The sequence below is a fragment of the Hevea brasiliensis genome, chromosome 17, assembly GCF_030052815.1.
Source record: "Hevea brasiliensis isolate MT/VB/25A 57/8 chromosome 17, ASM3005281v1, whole genome shotgun sequence".
NCBI classification, from domain to species: domain Eukaryota; kingdom Viridiplantae; phylum Streptophyta; class Magnoliopsida; order Malpighiales; family Euphorbiaceae; genus Hevea; species Hevea brasiliensis.
This window is the reverse complement of record NC_079509.1, coordinates 10,301,504-10,318,485: the sequence shown is the minus strand read 5'-3', so window position 1 is coordinate 10,318,485 and position 16,982 is coordinate 10,301,504. Positions and strand designations below refer to the sequence as shown.

Below are 16,982 nucleotides of genomic sequence, written 5' to 3'. Positions count from 1 at the left end.
GTATATTTTGATATATAAGTTAATATTCAAAAATTAATTTATATTTATTAAGAAAATATTAATTTAATACTAATATGTTAACAATAATTTATAAAAAAAGAATTTATTACTTATTAAATAATATGTAACATAATATTATATTAATTCAATTTAAATTAAATATTAAAGTTTTAATTTTTGTTTATTTACCAATTTCATATAAGTAAAAAGTTAAAAATAAATTAATATATTATTTAACATATATATTAAAAAAATTATTTAAAATAAATTAGATATCATAAATAAATTATTTATTTAATGAAGTAAAAAATATATTATTTTACAATATATTTTTTTATTATTTTAATAAATTAAATTGCTTTTAAATAAATTTTAATGGACTTCCTAAATTATTTAAAAATTAATTTTAAATAAATTATTAAAAAATTAATTATTTACTTATAAATTAGTTTATAAATAAAAAAATTAAATTTAAGTGAAAATAACAAACCGACCATATCAAAATTCAAAAGGATGGTTATTTTCATATTTTTCTATTTTCGCTTCCAAAAAATATCTAACGCAACAATGATTAAAAGAGATAACGCCCAAAATCCCAAGAGGCAAAATCTACCAGTCAAATCTTTAGATTGCCCCTAAGGATGACTATCAAATGACTAAAACGCCCTTATCACAACTTGTCGCGTAATGGTTGGACATGCATCCCTCGGTCACAATAGTACTACACACACTGGATATGAACTCCAAAACCCTAACCCTTTTGTTGTCACGCTGACACACTTTCTCTCTCACTACCACAAAAAGGAGAGGGAGAGCAGAGGCATTAGGGTTTTAGCATTTCCCCAAGGAGTGTAAATTGTTAGGTTTAGGCTCAAGGTTGTTGTTGTTTAAGGAGAGAGGGGGAAAATGGCTGCAGACAAGGGGAAGAAGATGAAGGTAGGAGAGAAAGGGGAGGACGACAATAACCAAATCGATGAAGCGCTCGTCCTCTCAATCGAGAAGCTCCAGGAGATCCAGGACGATCTCGAAAAGGTATATTTTTATATATTTCCATCGATTCTGTTTGTGTGTGTTTTTGTTTTTTGATGGTTTCATGGCTCTTTTCTGTTCTTCGCGTTTCGTGTGAACAGCGAAAGCAGAATTCAGGCAAATTAGTTGAACAAGGGGGCATTTGGGTGGAAGTTTATTTGAATTTGGATTATGAATAGTATCAGTATTTTCTTTTCAAATGGAGTTGGTTTTTCATTTCTGAAATTTTCCAATAGAGGATTTTTTTTTTTCCGGTTTATGCTCCAAATGCAGCGGTTTTACTGGATCTACCTGGAGCAACATAATATATGTTTTTTCATAAATTGGCTCCAAGCTGCGCTTCCATGCAGCAATTGGGAAGAATATAGAGCTGAAAGCTGATTTTTTTTCCCGAAATTTTGTAATATGTCAGTTGTTGGCTATTATTGCGAGCTGATGAAATTAGACCTTGCCTATTGATTAATTGTATGTCAATTCATTCCAAAGTTTTTTGTTTTTCCTCCTCATTTCATTTTTAAAACTCTACTTGGAACTTAAATGCCTGGGTGTGCTGATTAGCAATAGTAAAATAACTTAGCTTTAAATAGCTGTGCAACGCTCTTGGACTTTATTCTAGTCATTTTAGGCCACACAAAAGTTAGGTAGGGGATAAAGAGCTGATTTTTATTAGTATCATTTGGCATTCTTGGATTTTTTATGCAAGTTTATAGCTTTTTCGGTCTATTTCTTATGTACTTTTTAGTTCTTTTTTCCCTCTTCAATTTTTTTCTTTGCTTATCATTTCATTTCCCTCATTTTAAGCCTTGTTACGACATCCAATGTGTAGCTTTCCATCATAAACAGGACTAAGCTCTAGATGTCTTGTTTCTATATTTTCCAGATCAATGAAGAGGCTAGTGATAAGGTCTTGGAAGTAGAGCAGAAGTACAATGAGATACGCAAGCCAGTCTATGATAAGCGGAATGAGATCATCAAGACCATTCCTGACTTCTGGTTAACTGCTGTTAGTGATACATCTTCACCTCTTTGTTTGACACATTGTGTAATCTGTTATCTACTACTGAATTCATGGATCGTATGAAATTGACTTGTTCATGGTTTTGCTACAGTTTTTAAGCCATCCTGTTCTTCATACACTACTAAATGAAGAGGATCAAAAGGTTTGGTTTTTATTCCTAGTTTTCTACATGAACTGAAGGTTACCTCGTGCCCTTATTTTATATTTTGAAGTACATTTTTTTTTCCCTCTTAATTTTTCTTATATTGAACTTCTATGATACATCTCTCCTCTTCCTGTTTTCTTTAATTGTTTTGACAAATTAAAAACTGATTTAAGCTGCTGTCATTACTTAAATGTCTTATAAGTTGGCTGCTTAACTGTGTAGTAATTTTGTTTTACTTTTGCCTTTTTTTCTTGATAGATATTCAAATATATAAGCTCCTTGGAGGTGGAGGACTTTAAAGACGTTAAATCGGGTTACTCCATAACCTTTGTGAGTTTGTTCTCTCTATCTCATGTTTCCCCAGTTTTGTTAACAAGTGATTTTAATTTCTTTCTGTTACACTGAAGCTTGTAGAAAGGAATTTGTAGGTTTCCATAAATACATGAATGATTAGCTACTGATTTTGAGACTTTTTCCCCGTCATTTCAGAACTTTCAACCCAATCCTTATTTTGAGGATACAAAGCTTACAAAGACATTCACCTTCCTTGACGAAGGAACAACAGAAATTACTGCTACACCGATCAAGTGGAAACAGGGCATGGTATATGATTTATGTCTTCATACTGTTGACAGCTTTGAATTGTTTTTGTTTTGGGTTTTCTGGTTAATTTCATTTCTAAAATGTGAAGGGTATACCTAATGGAGTTGCTCATGAGAAGAAAGGGAACAAAAGGCCATTTGTTGATGAAGGGTTAGTTCTTTTTACAGCTTACTTTTTTGTCCCCTTATTTTTCTGAAAAGAATTCTAAAGCTGGATTTTATTTGTAATAGTCTGTCGTTTCTCTTTTATATTCCCAGAGATCATAACTTCTAGTTTAAAAAAAAAAGGGGGAAATTGGTGGGGAGTGGTTGTCCTAGGACTAAATTCTTAAAAGTGAAATGGATACTCTTTTGAACATTTCATTATAGTTTGGTGGTCATTATGCTTGTATTTTTCTTCAATGATATGCATGTTTCTTTAGCTGAGTCTCATGAGATGGATAGTTTGTTTTGACCATTTATTTAGCACCCAGAGAGCCTGATAATGGTTTCAGAGAATGGGAACTGATATATGAAACATCTTAGAAAGTCATACCTCTGTACGCATGCATGTGATTAAGTAGTAAATGCATATGCGTTTATATTATGCTGCTTCTTATTCTACTTCCCATTTTCAAACTGGAATGCAAGCCATATATGTAAAATGTTCTAAACTTCAAATCATATATCCCACCCCACCCACTGCCCCCTCCCCGCCCCTCCCCGCACCCACCCCCCTCACCCCCCCCCCCCCCCAAAAAAAAAAAAAGAAGAAAAAAGAAAAATTCCTGGAAGTATGCTTGTATTGCATTAATTTGATGACAAATTCTTTCAATATTTACTATCCTTTAGCCTCCTCCTCCCAATGTCAAGTGGAATGGACACCATGAAAGATGTTCTAAGATTGAACCTCAATCAATTAAATTTTCTCGGTATGCTTATGCTGCATGATATTAATGGTGAATTCCGTCCATGTTTAATACTTTTTGGCCTGTTTGTGACTTAGATGATTGAGTAGAACTCTTATTCCGTTTGGAATTCTCTGCCATCTTTCCTTTTCCCCATGCTTTTCTTTTGTTGGGGTAGGGGCTAGGGAGGGAATTGGATGGTCCAACTGTCTTGAATTGAGGTATAATTTTCAAAGACTTTTTGCATTGTACAAGGATTTGAAATTTATCCTTGCTGTAACTTTTTTTTTTTTTTTTTAAACTTTTTCTATCTCCTTTTTTATTGTTATGTGCTATTTTGTATTTTATGCATAAATTATATATTTGCTGGCATACATCCTGTCCACTTTGTGACATTGTAGTATTACCTAACATGGCATTGCATAGTGTTTAATTTGAGTTTGATACACACTTACCTTTTTGTCTTTGTTGTCACCTGCAAATTCGCGTTGATTGTAGCTTCTTCGGCTGGTTTAGTAATACTGTGCATAAAGAGGCAATGGAGGATTACCAGGATGAGGTATGGTTAATCTGTCTATGTGCATTGTATTTCTAGATTATCATTATAATTTTTTTTAATCTTCTTTTTCTTCATTATTGAAGCTGTACTCACTTTAAAAAAATTGCAGATTGCAGATGTCATCAAAGAAGATTTATGGCCTAATCCTCTCTCTTATTTCAACACTGTAATTTATTTATTCTTTGTTGTTTCTCCCCATTTTTTATTCAAGTAACTTGAAAGCACTTTTTAATTCCATTCCTCTCTTATATAGGATCCTGATGATGAGTTTGAGGGAGATGAAGCTGACGAAGGGGTAAATGCTTTTCTGTAATTACAATCTATAAATACCATTATATGTCTATGGTGTTTTATTCCATCTTTAGTTCTGGGCTTCTTTCATACTGATTTTCAATGAACAGAAATGATTATTTTGCCATACATTTAATTTCTAGGTTGTCATTGCTTGCCATGTTCTATTTATAAGTGGCTATATGGTAGGCAGAGTTATGAAGTTTGAATATTAATAAAAAATTTGAAGAAACATGCTTGTAATGTGGAAGAATGAATTGAATCAAATGTAAAATTTCTTGATAAGAAATGGAAAAATAGAATAGATTTCTGGATTTATCATTGGTAGAAAGTGTACGCCTTACATAAAGCATGTACATAATTAGATCATCTAGGCTATTCATTTCTGCTTCCTGTGGCGTAACCCCCTTCAAATGCTTTTCACTTTATAGTTTTTTATAATCACACTTAAAATACTACTTGATTTGCAAAATTTTGTATGGCTTTTTGAGAAAATAGGAAATAGAAGTGTCTTTATTGCCGCATTTTTCGTTCACCAAGTTCTGTAGGATGTCTCTTCTGATATTGACTCCAAGGGATGACAACAAAGCACATATTTAGTAGTAAACTACTCTAAACTGTTTCAATGATTACTAGTATCCTTGGTGGGTCTAATGCATTTAAAAGGGAAGTTTGGTTTGAGCTATTGTCAATGCTTATTGTAATAATAGAAAGACTTTGTATGAACTCTTTTTACTTGAGAGGAATGCTGAAAATTTCACGGTACCTTCTTTTTGGTGGATTATAGGAAGATGAAAATTCTTGTGTTGATTTATTTGTCATGGACCTATAAAATTTTATGCTCAGCTGGATGCTTTCCAGTAATCCTTAAATATTGATGGCTTTGTTCATAATATTGCAATAGCTGCCTCCGCTGTAATAGTTGAGCTTGAGGATACATTGGATTTGTAAGGTGTGGTTATTATTATGAAAGCTGGTTTTTAGCAAGCCTTCTTGAAAGTGCAAAAGTGATAGGTTTTGTACAGTGGCAATTGGTTATGAATATGATGCCTTACAATTAGGTTGCTGTACCATCCCTACATGAAGCAAGGTTGATGCCAGGATTACAGATATTAATGCAATCCATGGCATGAGGAATGGTAATAAAGTTTTGTGGAGGCCTTGTCAAAGTGTTCTTTTATGTAACCCATCTGTTTTGATAAATATGATGGTCGATGCTGTGGAAGTCTGTGAAATTGGGTTTAAGTAACTATGGTTGCCCTCACTTCTTGTGCATCTCAAACCTTAGTGTGGTGAGTAAATTTAGGAAGTTATAAAATTGAGAAGTGAGCAATAAGGTTATCAAACACCACTTCATTTAGCCTATTATTAAGATGTATGAGCTAGTGGATTTTTGTTGATTGCACATGATACATGTGTACTGATGTGGGCTTTTAACATAATTGTGAAATTGAATAATTTTGCTCATGTAAATCACAATTTGTGAGAGTTAAAAAGCCAGGAAAAATGTAGTTCAACTGATTTCTTATTTTGGGGGTTTTGCCTCATGGCAGGACAAGGATGGTGATGAATCTGAAGAGGACGATGATGAACAAGATGATGACGACGACGAAGATGATGAAGAAGATGGTGATGCAGACAATTGAACTCTTTTCATCTGTTTATTTGTCGGTTTTTGCTTTTTGGGTAACTTATGTAAAGTGGTCTTTGAGGGTTGCCGAGTATCAACAGCTGATAGGGAGGATTACCAATCTTAACCTTTTATTATAACTTTCTCTACTGTTTAGGTATCTGACTGGTACCATGTTCAGTCAGTGGTTTCTGATGATTTTTTTTTTTTCCAGTCAAGGCCTTATCATTTTGTTTTTCTGTGGTGGTTTTTGTGGTTCTTGATTTGCAGGTTTCCAGATGGTTATGGTATGATGCCTTATTATGTTTTGTACATCTTTTTTCTCTATCCTTGCTCATAGGTAAAATGGAATCTTATCCAATGGTGTGTGTTGTCGGGATTGGCCTTGTGTGCATACTTAAAGTTTATTATTATTTACGAGTCAGTTTTATTTTAAAAATACGTTAATTAGTCTGATTTTTTCAAGGAATCTGTCTTTTCGTCACATTTAGCCGTAAATGGCATGTCGAAAGTCGGATCTGTTCGCTCAGTTCAATCGAAAATATTAGGAATTGGGCAGGTGGCCAGTGCGGGTTATCCTAAAAACTCACAGGTTATGAAACCCTTTAAAACCAACTGGAAGCAACGGAAAATCATGACCCTGAATTTCTGCGTGATCTTCCAAGAACCCTTTAGGTCTGAAGTCTAATGGATCTAGCAACGTTTTTGGGTTGCGTATTATGGCCCTAACAGTCACATGAGCGTTTGCTCCCATGGGAATGTTGCAGCCACAATTCTTGACGTTGGGACTTGTGGACGGCAGCAATGGCCAATGGGGCTGGAGGGTGCAACCTTAGTGCCTCCTTGATGATGCATTTCAGATAAGGGAGGTTAGGGATGTTGGATTCGGCCATACACAGTTGAGCCCAATTACTCGGTCAAGCTCTTCTTGAGCCCTGAATGGCACCCTTTGATTGTTGACCAATTGAGCCGTGGCGTTTTCAACAACTATACTGCTCGTCTCCGTGCCCGCATTCGTCACGTCCCAGAGTAGTTCTCTAATGTTATCCTTGCTAGGGCCATAATTTTCTTGGAAACCAAGAAGTGAATCCAAAAGATTCGGCTTGGCATTACCGCCATTTTTGTTTTCAGCCCAGTAAGCCTCCATTACAGCTCGAATGAGCCCGTCTCTACGTGCCAGATGCCTGGATAACGTCTTATTCCGGAGCCAAAAGATCCAACTCACTGTTCAGCCACCGAAGTGCTCGGCATGGAAATGTGAACCTGCAAGCTTCATTTCATTACCCAATATTGCCTTAAATTCCTGTCCTAATTAGTTTGTCACGCCTACTCTAGTAAAGAATCGCTCCCCTAATGCTAACATTAACGAAACGCTGTTTGAGACTACAGCATGCAAAATACTTTCTCAGTGACGAAATCTCGCTATGGTTATCTGGATTAATAGTCTCTTTACAAATGGATTCAACCACTGCTCTGACTTCACCTTCTATGATAGGTCTAAGAGCTTCAATACCCTTTGAAGAGAAGAGCTCAAGGGTAAAAATTTTTCTCAGCCTATAAAAAGCCTTTGCCATCTCCGGACATTGTACTTGAGACTTATTTCTAGGTCTTTGAGCACTTCCTTGACCAACTATGAGGTTGGGAGCACAATGTTTAAGGTTGAACCAAGCCAGAGCGATACAATTTGACCATAAATTTGTGACTTCTTTTCAAGACACTAGCAAATGTCCGGTTCAATGTGGGGAAGGTTTCCTAGTATGGGCCATGGAAAGGGGCCTGGAGGGAGCTTGTATTTTAGCCTGTGGTAGGAATATCTGTAAGCAAGGAGGATGAATATCATGCGTAAGCAGATTTCAGTTTTAATAGAAAAATTAAATCGAGTTTATTCAATTTAATTTTCAGTTTAATTTTTTAATTTATTGATTTGGTTTTAATTTTATTTAAAAAATTTTTAATTTTTGGTTTGATTCAGTTAATTTGAATCGAATCTATTGAGGTTTATACCGCCCTATGCCCTTCACTTAATCATGTCATATTTTCATTTTGCTAAAGCAAAGACTGCATGTCTCCATCCGTCTCCTCCTTGCAATTAGCCACCCCCTTCAATTTTCACCAAAGCCTTTTCGTCCATCTTCTTCTTTCTCATCTAAATTGTTTTTTCTTTCTGTCTTCAAAACGAGAAAATAATGGTGTGTTTGGATTTTTTTTTTTTTTAATTGTCCATTCTCGATTGATTTGATTTATTTGGATTTGTTCACTATTTAAACTTTGATTCTGGAGCACAGATGAATTGGATTGTGTTTGTGTTTGTACAGTGTATAAAACTAAATAGTGAACAATCCAATTCGTCTCTGCCTCGTGAATCAATAATTAAATAGTGAACAAATCCAAATAAACCCCATCAATCAAGAATCAACAATCAAAAATACCGAAATGGAAAACCCAAACACACTATTACTTTCTATTTTTGCCTCGTAGAACGAAGTGAGAAGAGGAATGTCGTGTTAGCCTCTTGTCATGGGCTCATAGCGCAAAAATGGGACGCGAGATAAAGACTCGAGAGCTGAGAGGAAGGAGTTGGATCTTGGATGGATCTGGATTTAGGTCTTTCACCCATTATTTTTCAATTTAACCCATCGTTTTACAATTTAGGTGTTATATCTGTGGCTATCTCTTAACTTCAATTTGTATTATAAAAATCTCTAAACCTTAATTATTATTAAATATTTACAATTTGTTTACAAGTTAACTTATGGTTGAGTTCACCCTTCCTCAACTTAGATTGATACATTACAATCGCCCCTTAACTTGCATTATAAAAATTCCTAAATTTCATTTCAATATATTTTTCTTTGAAACTTTTTTAAAAAATATTCATAATAAATCATAAATTATAATTATGTACTTTTTCTTTCAAATTTTTATAATTGTTTAAAATTTAAAAAAAAATTTGCATAATAAAATATTTTAAAATGTTTTTATTATATATGATGCTTAATAGTAATTTAAGATTGGATATTAAGCAAATATTTAAAATTTTAAATAAACTATTAGCACATTTTGTATTAAAGTTTATTTATATATTAAATTAACATATATGAATTTTTGTGGTATAATTTAAAATTGAGGGCTGCTTGTAATACACTTATCTAAGCTAAGAGACGATAAGTAAAATTTAATCATAACCTGTAAATCTGGAATAGCAAGTTATAAGAATTTTAATAATATTCAAATTAAAGTTTAGAGATTTTTATGATATAAATTGAAATTGAGAGATGTAGCTAATACAATCATCTAAGTTGAGGAATGATAGGTGAAATGATGAGAAGAAGACGGAGAGGGAGGATGAGGTTTTGGTGAAGATAGAGAAAAAACAATTTAGATAAGTAGACGAGTTAAGATGGAGAGATGCATGTAGTCTACGCTTATACTTTCTATAAAATGACACAAATATAAGCTTCGATCTGTTTGGTTTAGTTCATTTTTTCTAATTAAATTAATTGAATTCAATTAAAATATAGAATTCTTTAAAAATAAAATTAAAAAATAAAAATGAAATTAAATCAACTTGATTGTTTTTTTTATAAAACAAATTATTATTAATTCATCCAATAATTAAAACTTCTCTCCATTAACAAAAAATAAAAATGAAAATAAAGCCATGTCATCATGATTTCAAGGGATTTGAATTGTATGCATTAATTAATTAAGGTGAAATTGATTTGTTAAGTATGTTGTTAATTACATTTGGATTAGAAGGGTAGTCAGTCGAGTGGGTTAAATGTTGCAGCTTTTGCACAGGCCATAACAAAATTAGACTCCAACCATATGGATGATGGCCTGTACTTGTTAATCACATCTGCTGCTAAAAAGCATATCTTTAAACATTACATGTGCAAATTCTTTACATTTTAGTGCTACAAAAAGTTCATAGATGCCACCAACAAGGCATATATATATATATACATATTGTAGTGCAGAGAACTGATGAGATGATTTAGAGTTTTTTTTTTTTTTTTAAATTAGATTTATATTTTATTTTTATTTTTGAGTGTCAAAAAGTAAGACAGCATTGAATTGGAATAACTTAAAAAAAGAATGAAATCATTCTCTTTATTGCAAAGAACCAATAAATGAGTTGTAAAAGTAGCCTTTGTCTTCAATCAAATACTCATAAAACATAGAAGATTTGTGATTCCCTATTACAGATTTAATCCAATTCCATTTCAAAAATTTTAATTTTAATTTCAATCGAATTGATTTTGATTGTAAATCGAACCGATTCATGTCCAGCTCCAAGGTATGGGCAGGTATTTTTCAAATTGATCACGAGAATGAAATTGGCCAAGTGTCTTCATTGCCTGTCCTGATATAAAGTTGTAAGAGATTGAATATTTCTAATTGATAGTCATTTTCAAGCCTAGTTGGTGTGTTTTGATTGGCTTTGCATGAGATTTTTATGGATAAGATACTCATATGTCGAATGTGTTTCGTCTCTGTCTGTAGAAAAGGACTGAATGAAAAATACCAACTTAGCCACATCAATGGATAGTTACCCCTTAAAGCTTTCTCATATTACTTTTATCCATTTATGCTAATTCCTTTCTTGGTTAATTAAGCCTCTAATATGAAGAAAGTTTGGTGAAAATTATATTTAAAAATATGAAGGTCTCATCTATTTAATTAAGAGCTCTAAATGTTAATTCTTGAAAAACTTATTTTCTAGAAAAATGAAGAGTTAAATTGATGACAAGTGGAAATCATGAAGAAGACAAAACAGACTAGCTAAAAAAAAATTTGATGCAATGTTTGGTAGTAAAGATTGTGGAGGACAGAAATTGTTGTTATCTTCTTTAGTAAAAGCAATCAGCATCAATGGCACCACTTGCATTGCTTTCGTCTAACTGTATTTATCGTACCCAAAATGTGAATAAATATGATGCATGGAAAGAGATTTTTTCCCCCCTCAAAAGGATAGATTTTTTTTTCTGTCATTTTGCTTTTTTCTGTCATTTTGCTTATGCAACAGGAATGACTTATTCTGTATCACTTAATCTTGATGATGTTACCATCAAGAAGAAGATATACATGATTCAAATTGAAGTTAAGTGGTTACCTCAGAATTTTTTTTTTTTTGGAATAGTTCTCGGACTGGATATACGAAGAGATGGACCACAAAGCAGCGGCAGGGAATGGCATTCACATCCAAAATAGAATTAAAATGGATGAGACGGCAGGCAGCTATATATATTGCTATGGATTGATGCAGTAAAACGTAGGGTTGCATATAAGTACAAAATGATAGGAACCAGAAATATATATACGGCGCATAACACCATCGTCCTAACAAGTTGGAGAATGGAGAGAGACCCCAAATCCCCACATTCCATTTACATATTTGAGAATGACTAATGTTGTTATAGGAAGAATGAGGGGCGTTCTGTCCACGTGATTTTGGATACCAGTGGGGCAAAAATCTCCTCTCCATATTCCCTATTGTGTATGGGTGGATCACAGAAATCTTCATTTTTTTTTCTTTTGAGTAGGGAGAATGGTTATTAAATCCTGAATGAGCTTTTTGCAAATTTTGGGATGATGAAAGGATAGTCTGTGAATTGGTTGCAAAATAGTGGGGGAAGTCCCTGTTTCTAATTTCTGTGTACCAATCAATCAATGGAAAGATTCCAACTGTATAATTCTTTCTTTCTTTAGCAACCTTTCTTTTGCACTTGGGATATTAGACTCTACACATTGCTGCAATTAATTCTACATCTTGCTCTTAACATGTAGCTAGCAAGATCTCAATGTTAATTAACACTTAAGAATGAAAATTAGGATTCAAATATCATAGAAAAAGTTCACCCTTTTCATGGATATTACAAAAAGGAAAAGGGTAATTAAAACTTCAATGGTAGAAGCTGGGCTTTCGATGTTATACTGAACTTTGAATTTAGCATGTAAATGGAAAAGGGATGCGTATACTTGCAACTCTTGAACCCAAAAAGCCCAGTGAAGATGGAAATTTTGGGTTTAATCTAAAGATATGAGGTCAGCTTTGGGTCTGGCTGAGAATCATCTGGTGTGTAATAAGCAAGCAGATTATAGCAAGTTGAGCAATAAGGCAGCATAAATGAAGAATCGTCAAAATCCTTATCCCCTTATGAGAACATATATGTTAGCAAAATCCAAAAACTGGCAAGTCAAGCTCCAGCAGAAGATATTAATAAGGGGGGGTGAAGCTGAAATAAGATTGGTAAACGGTCATCTTCAATAACCATGCATAAGTGGCAAGGCATGTGGTCTCAAGAAAAGGAAGCACTAGTTAATACATCTCGTCCACATTTCATGGGCACCAGGTCCACAGTGATGTCATGTAGGACAACTCAACAGAGACTATGAGTTGGTCCTCACAACATCCATCAGAAAAACGGCCACATCTATGAATAGGGTTTTTGCAGCAGCTGCCTCGCTGATGGATTCTAGTTAGCCACAGGACACTCCAACTCGATCCAATTAAACCAAGAAAAAAGAAAATAAATAGGGTCATGAGGTCTTATTCTATTTGGCCCACATTTTTTTAAATAATTTAATTACATGAGCATGAAATTATTTATTTATTGATTTTTGTTAATTTCTAATTCTATTCTAGGAATGGCGGAGGGTCAGAATATCTTGTTGAAGGCTACATACATCATGTGATGAGAGCTCTGCTAGCTGCTTGCTAGGTTCCATGGCCTGGCCTCTGTATGCTTTTCCATTTTGACAAACGTGCGAATAAAAGGTTCTTTTTCAATAAAAAAACAAAAGAAGAAAAAGATAACAGTTGTGATAGTAAAGTGAAAATGACCTAATTTAGCTTCACTATAATCTGTCGTCAATAATTATTAAATGTTCTGCTACAGATAGAAATACAGCAGAAGAAAGCCCATTAAAAATCCTATGGAAGGTGTCGATCCTTGCTTCCACGTTTTATCATAACTTGCTTAAAATTAATTGATTGCATTATTGAAAGAGCTCTTATGTCGCTCATGTTAAATAACGTCTACCTCCAACTTTTTGGATAAATGCTTAACTTTAGAGGGTTTTTTGATTCAATATTTTCTTACCAATTCTTATTAATTAGGGCACAACATATATATATATATATATATATATATACACTTGATGTCATTACACATTTTGTGTTAGATGTGATCGTAATTAGTTCTGCATTAGAAGGTTGGCAATATCAACTAGGGTGTCTCAATTTCTTTTTTAATGCCCAAAATTTATACTAACAGAATGCAATTAAAATTAAAATTCTATTTAATAAAATTATTGTTAATAGAAAACCATTAATTTTCTAATTTTTTTTTATAAGCAAAGGAACTTTATTAGATTTTTTGCACTTGAATTAAGCAAAGAAACCTTTTTCAAGGTTTTGATTTTTTAGGAACACAATTGCAAGGAGCAAGAAAATTTTGGGGCCTTCATATTTCCTTGTCCCAGTTCTTCCTAAGTTTTTGAATACAAATATATAATCCTCTCTCTATAAATTGAAAAGAATATCTCATTTGTCAATAAGAGAAATTACCAAAAAAAAAATTGAAAATTTCCATATGAATCCCACAACTGTTAATCTCACAAAAGATTACGAGAAATATTAGAATGTGATTGTGGAAACTAGCTCTTGAACTGCACCTTCAAATATAAAAATCATGCTTATATATATTATGTAAATCCACACACTCACACAATGAATGGCTACCAAACCTTTTTTATAAAGCACAGTTGTTTAAATGTTACATGACCAAATAACCCATCAATATATGGAAGTAGTTATCAAATTGAAAGCAAATTAGGGCACAAAAGGTTAAATGTTCACTCATTTTGACCAGTTATTATCAATGAATTATTATCTTTTTCTGTTCATTGAACAGTTGGATTTTAATTTATATCATTACAAATTAGCCTAATTAATTACTATTTAATACTTGACTTCAAATAGCTTCTTAATTAACTAATTAAACTAGTTGGGGCAACAAGAAAGTGAAAAATTCTCGATCTAAAATCATATTAATTGTATTTTATATAACATTTTTTGTCCGATTGCAGGTGTAATTATCAGTTTATGCGAAATTATATTACAAATTCTCATCTTCTTTCCAAAAGAAAATTCTTGGTCGACAAATCCAACTTAATTATATATGGATAAGAACGAACTACTTTCATATACATCGATGCATACAGGTTTCCAGAATGCAGGAAATATCACCTCAACTCATTTAATTGCTATCAATAATATAAATACCTAAAAGTCATAGAATAAAAGAAAGATATGTCTCATTATTTTTAATTTTTGCTTTTTCTTTTTTTTTTCTTGAAAGAAGAAAAGGAAATTAATTTTTTATTTAAAAAAAAAAGATATTTGTTGTCTATAGACCACAAAACCCAATAAAGTTCCAAAATAAATAAATAAATAAAAGTTAAGATTGGCAGACCAACAAAAGAGCATTAAGATTGATTTCAGTAAAATATCTTTCAATAATTAACCGGTTCAGAGGAAGATATCATAAATAGTCACATATAGGAATTAATGTTGTAAGATTGGGGGATCATCTACTGTACTGAGTGGTCCTCAACAGCTTGTATGACTATAGGGTGGTCTCTTCTCTATTCATCCCACATAAACCTAGCCAGCTAGCTTCTTAAACCAGCCTTTTCTTTACTTCAGCAAATTTGGTATCTTGTATATATAGCGTTGCATCAACACCAGTAATCAAGTGTTTATCTAATAATATTATTTAAGCTTTGTATATATGTAGAATATGTATAGTTGAAAGGAAAATATTTGTAAAAAAAAAATTAATTGGACATAGGAATGTAAATGAATCAAGCTGTTCGTGAGTCATTCGAGACCCCGCTCGATAAAAGTTTGGTTTGATTTGATTTATTTTCTAAACGAGTTGAGCTCGAACTTAATAGTATTTTATTCGAGTTTGGCTTGTTTATAGGCTCGCAAGTTAGCTCGTTTAACAGGTTCACGATCTGATTCGTTGAACAAACTCACGATCTAACCCGTTAAATAGACTCGTAAACTAGCTTGTGAATAAGTTCGTAAATAGGCTCATTCATAGGCTCATGAACTAGCTCATTTATAAAAATATTTATATTAATAATTATAATTTATAATATTGTAAATATATTTATTTTATTATAATTGTTTTAAAAATAATATATAGAAAATAAATTATTTAAAATTATAATATAATCAATATATAAAATATAGTTTTGTAATAAGTTAATTTATATAAAAATAAAATTAGAATATTAAATATATGATCCCAATAAAATAAAATAATATATTATTAAATATTTTATTATTATATAAAATTATAATATAATCAAAATAAAAAGTGCATTTATAAAATATAATTATTTGTATTTTAAATATAATTTTTATAAAAAATAAGTTAATTTTTATATGAGAAATAAACTTGAAATATTATATATAAATACATAAAAATTATTTTGAATTATTTTATTTGTATTAAAATAATAAATAAATCAAAACTTAATTTCATAATTTTGTGATCGCCTTACGGCTTAAAATATAAATTTATTTCTCTCTCTTTCTCTTTCTCTCTAAATTTTGAATATTTAAAAGATTAAACTCTAAGTTTAATACTAGTTCATCTAACCATTATTATTATTTTTTTCATTCTTTACAGTCTTGCTCATTTTTTTTCTATTATCACTAACTAATCTATCCATGCATTGTTATTATTTTCTATAATATCCATTTCCTAGTATTTATTTTTATAATATCTCTCTCTTTAAACCGTAAACCTTTAAAAGGTTAAAATTTAAGTTTAGCACTAGTCCATCTTCCCTATTTATAATCTAGATATGTGCTTTCATAATCACTATTACACTTAATATTAATTATCTATTTATTCCATACAAATTTATTTATTCATATCTTAAATAGAGTATTATAAAGCACCAAATATAATTTGATAAATTGAATAATCTAATATTTTAATCTTTTTCAATTTATTTAAATAAATTAAATATAAAAATAGTAAAAAGCTCAAATTATAATATATTTACATAAAAATAATATAATTTATTAACAGTATGAATTAATTTATAATGCCAAAAGTAATATATTTTATTGGAATAACATTAGAAAAATAAAATAATAATTTAATTATAATTATATAAAATTTATAATGTAATTTTAAAACTACGTAATTTTGATTTAAAACTATATAATTTTAAATTGAAAGAATAAAGAATAATTAATTTTATTTAAATTATGATGGTATTGTAATTTATATTATTTTAAAATAACTTACAACGTATTTTAAACTGTTATTATTATTATTATTTATTATTATGACAATGGATAATAATGTATTATGAAAATAATTGTGTAAAATAGATATAATAACAGTTGAGCTCAAGCTCGAACTTGAGCATATTGAGCTTGAACCGAGCTTGACCTTACAGAACTTGCGTTCAAGTTCGTTTTAATGAGTTTATCGAGTTTGACACGGGTCGAGTTTAAATTTAGCTCGTTAATATAATAAACGAACTTAAAACGAGCCGAGCTTGAATCGAGTTCGAATTTAACATATTTCAAAGAAGTCGAACTTGATCCTTAATATTAAAGCTTGAATCTAGCTCAAACTCGAGTTCGAGTCTGAACCAATATTAAGGAACCAAGTCTGAACAAACTAAAACTTAGCTCGGCTCGGTTCGTTTACACTCCTAATTAGACATAAATATATAATTAACGGTATAAAACGCAAGAGGAAGGAGTGAGTACTCAGTATT

At 31.5% G+C, this 16,982-nt stretch overlaps 2 protein-coding genes across 2 annotated transcripts; one reads left to right on the top strand and one right to left on the bottom strand.

The window, feature by feature from the left end:
- The first annotated feature begins 769 nt into the window (after positions 1-769).
- LOC110666780 (NAP1-related protein 2) lies at positions 770-6,400 on the top strand. Its single transcript, XM_021827376.2, has 10 exons — positions 770-1,032; positions 1,910-2,032; positions 2,139-2,189; positions 2,451-2,522; positions 2,682-2,795; positions 2,884-2,945; positions 4,180-4,240; positions 4,350-4,406; positions 4,494-4,535; positions 6,085-6,400. Exons 1-10 carry the CDS (start codon positions 907-909, stop codon positions 6,175-6,177), a joined length of 801 nt encoding a protein of 266 aa, XP_021683068.1. The 5' UTR covers positions 770-906; the 3' UTR covers positions 6,178-6,400.
- A 347-nt stretch (positions 6,401-6,747) lies between these two features.
- On the bottom strand, positions 6,748-7,735 carry LOC110667517 (cytochrome P450 98A2-like). The gene is made up of 3 exons (XM_058138938.1): positions 7,523-7,735; positions 7,075-7,356; positions 6,748-6,978 (listed from the first exon to the last, which is right to left on the bottom strand). The coding sequence occupies exons 1-3, from the start codon at positions 7,733-7,735 to the stop codon at positions 6,748-6,750; spliced, it is 726 nt and encodes a 241-aa protein (XP_057994921.1).
- Positions 7,736-16,982: the final 9,247 nt, after the last annotated feature.

What these genes read in the sequence shown, in the direction of transcription:
- LOC110667517 (XM_058138938.1), bottom strand. Translation starts at nt 7,735, where the DNA reads ATGGCAAAGGCTTTTTATAGGCTGAGAAAAATTTTTACCCTTGAGCTC. An exon ending in TCAAACAGCGTTTCGTTAAT is followed by an intron (nt 7,357 to 7,522) that starts GTTAGCATTAGG and finishes CTCCGGAATAAG; the next exon opens with ACGTTATCCAGGCATCTGGC. An exon ending in CTCAAGAAGAGCTTGACCGA is followed by an intron (nt 6,979 to 7,074) that starts GTAATTGGGCTC and finishes TGCACCCTCCAG; the next exon opens with CCCCATTGGCCATTGCTGCC.
- LOC110666780 (XM_021827376.2), top strand. Translation starts at nt 907, where the DNA reads ATGGCTGCAGACAAGGGGAAGAAGATGAAGGTAGGAGAGAAAGGGGAG. An exon ending in TCCAGGACGATCTCGAAAAG is followed by an intron (nt 1,033 to 1,909) that starts GTATATTTTTAT and finishes TATATTTTCCAG; the next exon opens with ATCAATGAAGAGGCTAGTGA. An exon ending in CTCTCTCTTATTTCAACACT is followed by an intron (nt 4,407 to 4,493) that starts GTAATTTATTTA and finishes TCTCTTATATAG; the next exon opens with GATCCTGATGATGAGTTTGA.